The sequence below is a fragment of the Euphorbia lathyris genome, chromosome 5 (assembly GCF_963576675.1).
Source record: "Euphorbia lathyris chromosome 5, ddEupLath1.1, whole genome shotgun sequence".
NCBI classification, from domain to species: Eukaryota; Viridiplantae; Streptophyta; class Magnoliopsida; order Malpighiales; family Euphorbiaceae; genus Euphorbia; species Euphorbia lathyris.
In genome coordinates this window covers 29,381,163-29,390,410 of record NC_088914.1, presented here as the reverse complement: position 1 = coordinate 29,390,410, position 9,248 = coordinate 29,381,163, and the positions used below count along the sequence as shown (strand labels likewise).

The following is a 9,248-nucleotide window of genomic DNA, read 5'->3' as shown; positions in this document are numbered from 1 at the left end:
TTGTTAGACAAAGTTAGTAAGAGTAAGAGCATAGAAGATTGTGAAGTTGAATCCTCAGTAGCTATATTTGCCAAATACAATGAATTTTAGTTGCTTGACAAGTTGATATGTATAAATTAAAACTTGAAAGAAGTGCAAAAATCAACATGAAGCGATATGCTACACTTGAAAAAGGGGCTGATTTGTCTTCCAGGAGGGAATTGGTCATCGTGTAACAAGTTCAAAATACACTTGATACTGTGTTGCAGTTTTCCAGCTGATTATAATAACTTACTCAAATGGACCATACAATCAGAGACCAAAATTGCAAGCCTGTACGAAATCCAATTCATAGTCAACATACTTTGTCCAAAGTGGTTTGAACTGAGTCATGGCAATGTCAAGCCATGGCTTCATATTCCCATTGAAATGCACCACCGCTGCATTTCGGATCTCATCTGGTCCGATGCTTGGATTGTAACCTAGCCCCAGAACGTGCCATGACTTGTCCAATGGCTTCGTTGTTGAGTAAAATGTTATCAGACCTGGAGGTAATGTCCCCAATTTCCACAATGTTCTGTTCTCGTTCTGCAAACATTATAATCACCATTTAGAAAAAGAAACAAAAGATCTACAAGAGTAATACTTCTATCTGCTTTCAGTATTATCAGCTATAGCCACTCCACATTGTGGTTGTCATATTGTGAGAGTAAACAATGGATAGAATCAATGAATCATAATAGGCATCCTAGTAATTAGAGGTGGCAATCAGATTTCGTGTCCAATTCGTGTTGTGTTATATATGTTCTATATGGTTATATATATGATCGTGTCGGATTATCTCTATAAATCTTGGTGTCCTGTCAGAACATGCCACCAATAATATTTCAGAACAACAATAACTAAGCATGTGAGAAAGGGCATTATCTGAATAATTTAAATTGCAGAATACTAAACCAATCCTTACCAGATTCTGCCAGTAATGATATTGTTCAGTGCATTTCTCCTTTCTCCAAGCATCCAAGTCAAAGAAGTTCATCCCATAAGCCCAAGCACATGCCTTTGGATTAAACTTTTCCTTGATCAATGGGTGTGAGAAATTCATATACTGTGCATACCTATGAAATGACCCAAAACAAGTCTCCACTGCCCCATTCACCTTTCCATCCATATCAATCTTCCATAACCCTGTCAAATCCTTCTGCACTACAATATCATCATCCAAGAACAATATCCTATGCAACTTTGGATACATCTCAGGCAAGTAAAATCTCAAATGGTTCAAAATTGACAAGTACTTGGGATTCCTGAACTTCATGTTTGTAGTATCCTTGGTTGCGTTCTCAAGCTTATTCTCAAAGTAAAACCTTTGTAGATTAGAAGATTCCAATTGCCTAAGCACAGGCACATAAGAAGAATTCAAGAATTTATAATCCTCAACAGCTTTTACTTCCACATGTGCACCATTATAATCCTTCAATCTGAACATGACCTGCATTGCCCCGAGGTTCATTTTATCAGTCACAACATGGAATACGTGTTTCCATGGTTCTTTAGCGTTTTTGACAGCCGAGTTCACCACCACTGATGCAGCAATCACATTATCTGAGAAAATTGCATAATGGTAAAGCTTTGGATCCTCCAATTCAGGCGCCAGTGGCTTCCCTTCATCAGTATATTTCTCAGGGTGTGCAATTCTCTCCTCCATCAACCTCATAGCAAGACAATGCAAGCTCTTAGGTATGGATTTTGCAGCAATCAAACTCGAAAACGCTCCTTGCTTTTTCGCTTTAGTTAATTGCTCGTTGACGGCAAAAATCGTATCCTTAAGCTTTTGGATTTTGAGCTGATTGTCGAAACTTTCTTTGGCCTCGGCAATAATTTGGCGCGTAACCTTGATTCGCTCTTTCACTTCCTTCTCGAATTGGCGTAGCGTGGGTTCCTCAATAGATAGCGAATCCGACTCGAAAAGAGCTCGGTAAGATGGTTTGTTAATGAGATCTGTGTAGTTTCGCGATAGATCGGCGAAAACCCTAACGAGCTTCGAGTTCTCCAGCTTGAGCTTCCGCGCATAGGATGCATATGCAAGGGCGAGAGATCGGTGATCGTCGGCTTGTTTCCGGATCTGGTCTAGTCGGGGCTTTAGTGGATCTGATTTCAGCGCGAGAACAGATCTTCTCCCGGATCCTAACCCGTAAGGTGCATTTCTGAAACCCTAATTAGAAGAAGAAAAAAATGCAATTACAATCAAATACGCAAGTAAAATATCAACCATAATTGAACTAAATTCTGCCTACAGAAACGCGAAATTAAACAAATGACAGCTACACTAAGCATTAATCATGGAGGAAATAGAGAAAACAATAATGAAAACGTAAAGATCCGTGTTCAGAAATAGAATTCGAACATAAAATTGAAATCGTAAAAACAGAAGAGTGCAGAGTAGATCTATAGAGAAAGAGAAGGATGAACTTACAAAGTGGGGAAGAGTGGTAGAAGAATGAGATTGAGAAGTGAAGAAGAAAGAAACAGTGAAGAAGAGGAAGAGAGCAAGAGTGATGGCTGAACCCAAAACTCTAAACGACAAAGAGAAACTCCGTATCAAAGCAGTCCGAGTAATTCGGTGATTCGCCATTGTAGCGAACCAATCTTCTGTTCTCTTCTCCAAGTCTTGGATTGATTGAGCAGAGGATAGAGCATCAAGCAACGAAGACGAAGAGAGATAGGTCTGGCTCTGATTGGTGCGACTGCTAGAGCTTGTTGAGTTGAAGAAGAGAAAGAAGAGAAGGAAGTAAAAGAAAATAGAGTTAGAATTAAATTATTTACTAATGAGAAAGAAGAGCGAGTGGGAATGGATTTAGATTAGCGCTGGTGCCAGTGCCACTTGGACTGTGTCATTAACGCGGGATCATTTCTCTGCTTTCTCATTTGTCAACACTTTTCTTTTTTCTATTTTTTTATTTTAAAGTGTCGTGTCGGTGCCCATGTGGATATTTTTCCTTCCTTTTATTATTTTAGGACTAGTTATTATATATATATAAAATAAAAAGAAAAAAAAACGAAAAGAAACTAGTACGGAATCATCCTTCGAATATCAATCGGTGGGAACAGAAAATAAGTAACACATGGTTCAAGAGTATGAGCGTTGCTAGCCATATTAAAATCAGCAATCCGATTTTGCTCCCGGAACACATGTCGAAAGTGAACACACTCGAAGTTCCTGAGAAGCTATCTTTTGAAAAGGTTCTGATCAATATATGCAGTATCTCTATCTCCATTAATAGCCGCCACTATCTCAGCATTATCCGACTCAATCTCAATCCATCGACAACCCTACTCAAAGCAAGAGAGACACCGGAAAAAAGACCCCAAATTTCCGCATCATATGAGTTACTTACAGTGGCGGAGCCAGGATTTTATATCTGGGGGGCTATTTTAGCCTTACGATTGGGGATAATTTTTCAAATTTTTTTAGCTTCCAACATAATAAAACTGTTTCGTTTTGGTGATTGACTAAAAAAATAAAAATAACCAACGTGAAAAGCATAGACTATGCAATTTTTTTTAGCTTCAAACATGATAAAACTGCTTCATTTTATTGAAAATTTACTAAAAAAAAAAAAAATGACCAACATGAAAAGCATAGACACATTTAAATTGGCCTAATGCTCCTCCAGCCCCCTTAACTTGTTCAAATTGGTCATTTTACCCTTTTAACTCATCGAATGTCCTATTTACCCCTCTTAACTTCATAGAAATGGTATTTTCCACCCCCACATCAACTCATCGAATGTCCTATTTACCACCTTAACTCCATAAAAGTTGTATTTTTCACCCATTATGATCATATTTACCCCCCTTAACTCCATAAAAGTGGTATTTCTTACCTCTTTATGGTGCAACATTAATATCACTTATTCAAATGAGTTCGAAAATATATATTTTTAATATCAATTTTTATATTGTTTTAATTTGATAATTATATCGATCCTTCATGTGTTTATTATAATAATATTATATTACAATAATTAGATAATCAAAATTTAACTATCAAAAAAAGTTGAAAAGAGAAATAATGAATAAAAGATACAAATAACAAGAACATTTTTTTTTATATAAAAAAACTAGAACATTAATATAAACAAGTTAAAGACATTATATGTAGGGAAAAGGTACCAAAATATGCCTATGATTTTGGGGAAGTATCAATTTAGGTTCCGCGTACAAAATAGCACCAATATAAGTTTAACGTTTAAAAGATATATCAATTTAGGTCTCGATGACGGATTGTAAGGTGTGAGAAATACCACTTTTATGGAGTTAAGAGGATAAATAGGACATTCTATGAGTTGGGGAGGAGGTAAATGGACAAGTTGAAGGGGTGAGAAATACCACTTTTATGAAGTTAAGGAGATAAATATGATATTCTATGAGTTGGGAGGATAAATGGACAAGTTGAGGGGGTGAGAAATACCATTTTTATGAAGTTAAGAGTGTAAATAGGACATTCGATAAGTTGAGGGGGTAAAATGACTAATTTGGACAAGTTAAGAAGGTTGGAGGAGTATTAGGCCATTTAAATTTTTATAAATTCAATGGGGTGCAAGTTCATGATTTACCGATGGGGTTCATGTCTGAGAGGGTGGCCGCCAGTATCGGTAATTTTCTAGGAACCTACATTGAATCAGATGCTAATAACTTTACGGGAGAGTCACGTTCCTACATGAGGATTCGTATTACAATGAATATCCTAAGCCCACTGAAACGTAAGATGGAGATTGGGAAGGTAGAAGGGGAATTCTCATGGATCCAATTTCGCTATGAACGGCTTCCGACATTCTGCTTCTTTTATGGACTGATAGGACACACTGACAAGTACTGCTCAGCACTGCTGGACCACCCACACCCGGACAAGGCTGACCGCCCGTACAGCACCGCCCTTCGTGCTCTCCCACGCAGGCTAGCCACTCCACCTGTTTCAAAGTGGCTGCTGCCAGCTCCTCCTGTACCAATGCAGTCTACGACTAAGGGAGGTCCTCATCTCAACCCAACGACCTCAGCATCTGATAAGCAAGAAAGTAATCAGCAATCAGTCTCGGGTAAAGTATTAGCACTAGAGTCAGGAAAAATGGGAGAAGAGCTGCGGATCAGTGAGGTCAAGCGTAGACGCCAGGAAAAAGGTGATTTGGAGGAAAAAATATAGAATAGTGGTTATCCCAACAGTATGGAATGCGAACACAGTAAACCAATGGGGTCAGATAACGCAACAACAACAAACACAAAGGTGGGCCTCCCGCAGGTCCACCAGTTTGCATGAGCACTATCAGCTGGAACTACCGGGGCATGGGCAACCCCCGTTCCGTTCGTCAGTTAGTGGACCTAGTGTCCAGGTTTCGCCCCTCTTTTGTTTTTCTGATGGAAGTTAAATGTAACAGAAATAAGATTGAGATAATAAAACGACGTTTGCATTTTGATGGCTTATTCTTTGTCGACCCCATCAATTGCGGTGGTGGCCTTGCTTTATTATGGAAGATTAATGGCTCAATTAATTTGCTTGGTTTTTCTCAGAATCATATTGACGCTCGTATTACAGCTCAAGGTTTGCCGGAGTATCGATTAACCGGTTTCTATGGGTTCCCAGAATGGTCACGTAGAACTGAGTCTTGGCAGTTGCTACAGTCCCTCAGAAGTGTTTCAGTTATCCCGTGGGTGGTCATCGGAGATTTTAACAGCATCTTGGCACATAACGAGAAGCATGGGGGTCGCAGGTATCCACATCACCTAATAGCCGATTTCACCGAAGCCGTCGAACAGTGCAGGTTATCAGAGATAACAATGACAGGCCCTCCATTTACTTGGGAAAAGAGTCGGGGCACCGTTAACTGCATAGAGGACAAATTAGATCGAGCATTGGCTAGCCCGGAGTGGCACTCGCTATTCCCAAATGCAGTGGTTGTAAATGAGGACGCACATGCATCAGATCATTCAGCGCTAATAATGACACTTGTACAGCATAACTCGATTTGGAAGCGGAGGTTCCGCTTTGAGAACGCGTGGCTCAGAGAAGCAGATTGTAGGGATCGCGTTATACATGCATGGAATGACAGTACAGAGTCTGATCTAGTAGGAAGGCAATCAAGATATGGAAAGAGGCTGTTTGAATGGGGAGAGCAGCTCCGTGTCCAGTTTCGCAAAAAGGTTGCAGGGTGTAAAGCCGAAATTCAACGCTGGCGGAATAATTATGATGCAAGGGCACAGAACCGAGTGCTCACTACTAGAGCTCGTTTAGACACCCTACTGGCACAGAACGAAGTCTACTGGAGGCAACGCTCGAGGAAGCTATGGCTTCAGGACGACGATCGTAATTCTCGTTATTTCCATATAGCGGCCAGTAACAGACGAAAAAAGAACAACATTGACAGACTGAAATCGGACGAAGGGGAATGGTGCGACTGGTCGTCAGGACTGGATGGATTGATTCAACAATATTTTCATACACTTTTCTCATCCAGTGGCAGCCAGGCGGATAAAATTCTGTCCAATGTTAGTCGCAAACTGACCGATGAACATAACGAGGATCTGCTGCGTACATTTACAACTGAAGAAATTAAGGCGGCTATATTCTCCATGCACCCTGATAAGAGCCCTGGCCCAGACGGTTTTAACCCGGGTTTTTACCAGAGATACTGGGATATAGTGGGCCCCCAAATCACCAATTCCTGTCTCCTATGGTTAAACTCTGGATCACTGCCGGACAATATTCATGAGATGAACTTGGTACTGATCCCGAAGAAGGCTAAACCGGAAAGAGTGACGGATATGCGGCCTATTGCCCTGTGCAATGTCATTTATAAGGTACTCAGCAAAACTCTGGCCAATAGACTAAAAAAGGTGCTGAATCATATTATCTCCCTGTCCCAAAGCGCTTTTATCCCTGGAAGGCTAATCTCAGATAACGTGATCTTGGCTTAAACCACTATCTCCATAAAAAAATCACAACGAAAAACAGGTATGGCGGCACTAAAACTTGACATGTCCAAAGCTTATGACAGAATTGAGTGGGACTTTGTTCGACAGATGATGCTCCGACTGGGATTTGCGGAGGCTTGGGTAAATCTGATTATGCAGTGTTTATGCAAGGTTCAATATACAGTGGTTAATGGGGGACATTCAGTTGGGCCGATTCTACCACAAAGGGGGCTAAGACAGGGTGACCCTATTTCTCCGTACCTATTTATCATCTGTGCTGAGGGTCTCTCTCTATCCCTAGCCAAGCTTGAGGAACAAGGAACCATTCATGGCTACCGTATTGCGCCATCTGCACCACCTATTTCTCATCTATTTTTTTGCAGACGACATCTATTTCTTCTTCAGAGCTAATAGAAATGAAACAGCCGCAATTAAACAGTGCCTCTCAAATTATGAGCTAGCTTCAGGACAACAGATCAACCTCTCAAAGTCCTCCATATCATTCAGCAGGAAGTGCCCGACGGAGGACTGTGCAGCGACCAGCGCTGTCCTTGGGATCACGGCTGTCACAATCCCAGATAAATACCTTGGTCTACCTTCAATACTAGGTAGAAGCAAAACTGATGTCTTCAGATATATCGAGAATGCTGTGAAGCGACGAATACGCAGTTGGAAATCCCGCTTTCTTTCCAGGGTCGGGAAGGAAGTTATGATTAAATCTGTCCTACAGGCTATCCCTACCTATGCAATGGGCTTGTTTATTCTCCCGGAAACACTGTGCTCTAGCATTGAAAACATGATGAATGCATTTTGGTGGGACTCTGGAGAGAATGGGAAGAAGAGTATTCACTAGAGGCTTTGTTATCCGAAGAAATTAGGCGGGTTAGGCTTCCGGAAGTTACGGCAATTCAATCTCGCTCTCCTAGCGAAACAGGGATGGCGACTACTCTCACGCCCTAATTCCTTTCTCTCGAGAGTACTGAAAGCCTGTTATTATCCCGAGAACTCTTTCCTTGAAGCCTCTCTCCCGTCTAACCCGAGCTATATCTGGCGCAGTATCCTCGTGGCACAACAATTAATTAGCACAGGGTCGAGACGTCTAATAGGCTCAGGCAACTCAACGCATATATGGAGAGATCTGTGGCTCCCAGATGCTTCTGATCCGTTCATTGAAAGCCCTCGAATTGATAATATGGAGATTGAACATGTGTCTGACTTGTTGATGGAAGGGGAAAGATCGTGGGACCTAGGCTTGATAAATGGGTTGTTTTCGCCTCGGGACCAATCACTAATCACCAAGATTCCGCTGAGTCACAGATTTGACGATGATACCTGGTACTGGTATACGGAGAGGAAATGGGAATACACAGTGAAAAGTGTCTATAGGTTGCAAATGATGGGGTTTGGAAAGCAGCAGCCACACGCACCGAATATACAGTGGCTCAAAACCTGGCAACTTGCTATTCCCCCGAACGTACGAGATTTGCTGTGGCGTGCACTGTCAGGGTGCCTACCGTCACGAAGAGCTCTACATTCCCGCCATGTTGATATCCCACTTCTCTTTCAGTTATGGGGTGCGGCTATGGAAGACAATTACCATGTCCTGGTAACTTGTTCTGTTGCAAGGAATGTTTGGCAATTATCCTTGCTGGGTGACTGATCAGAACAAGTGGGGAACCTTGAGGAGTTTTGGTGTCAAGTTATGGATGAGCCAATCCAAATATCAGTTCAGGCAACCACACTGTGTTGGATGATATGGAAGAACAGAAATGACCTGACCTGGAATAACCGCTTGATGTCGGCCTCCCAAAATTTTCAAACGGCCTGTCAGTATCTGGCGTCGTGGCAACTAGCACAACAACACCGAGCTGGCCAGCCTAACACCCCGCCTGCACCCGATGGCACACCGACGATCTTAATGCCAGGGCAAATCCGGCTGCGCGTAGATGCAGCGTTGTTCTCCGAACCTGAGGCTGCTGGTTTTGGACTGGTGGCATGGGATCCAGCGGGAAACTTCTTGGGTGCTAGAAATGGTCACATAACAACATGGTCGGAAGCCTCGATAGCTGAAGCCCTTTCCCTACGAGAGGCTCTTGGATGGATTAGAACGCGTGGTTGGGCAAACGTCCGAGTAGAATCCGATTCACAAATCGTGGTCCTTGCCCTCCAACAAGAAACTGATTCACAATCTCCCTTTTACATGATTCTACGAGACTCTTTAGCTATAATGAGAGACCTTCAAAGTTGCTCAGTCCGCTTCATCCGTAGAATTTTTAATTCCCAAGCACACACTCTTGCAC

General features: G+C 41.9%; 1 protein-coding gene across 1 annotated transcript; it reads right to left on the bottom strand.

The window, feature by feature from the left end:
- Positions 1-2,815, bottom strand: LOC136229094 (galacturonosyltransferase 8). Its single transcript, XM_066017660.1, has 3 exons — positions 2,456-2,815; positions 947-2,194; positions 1-567 (listed from the first exon to the last, which is right to left on the bottom strand). Exons 1-3 carry the CDS (start codon positions 2,612-2,614, stop codon positions 292-294), a joined length of 1,683 nt encoding a protein of 560 aa, XP_065873732.1. The 5' UTR covers positions 2,615-2,815; the 3' UTR covers positions 1-291.
- Positions 2,816-9,248: the final 6,433 nt, after the last annotated feature.

Excerpts from the sequence above, each read along its gene's own strand:
- LOC136229094 (XM_066017660.1), bottom strand. The coding sequence starts at position 2,614 with ATGGCGAATCACCGAATTACTCGGACTGCTTTGATACGGAGTTTCTCT. Across the intron at positions 2,195-2,455 it reads CTACCACTCTTCCCCACTTT|GGTTTCAGAAATGCACCTTA; the intron begins GTAAGTTCATCC and ends TCTTCTAATTAG. Across the intron at positions 568-946 it reads ATCATTACTGGCAGAATCTG|AACGAGAACAGAACATTGTG; the intron begins GTAAGGATTGGT and ends TAATGTTTGCAG.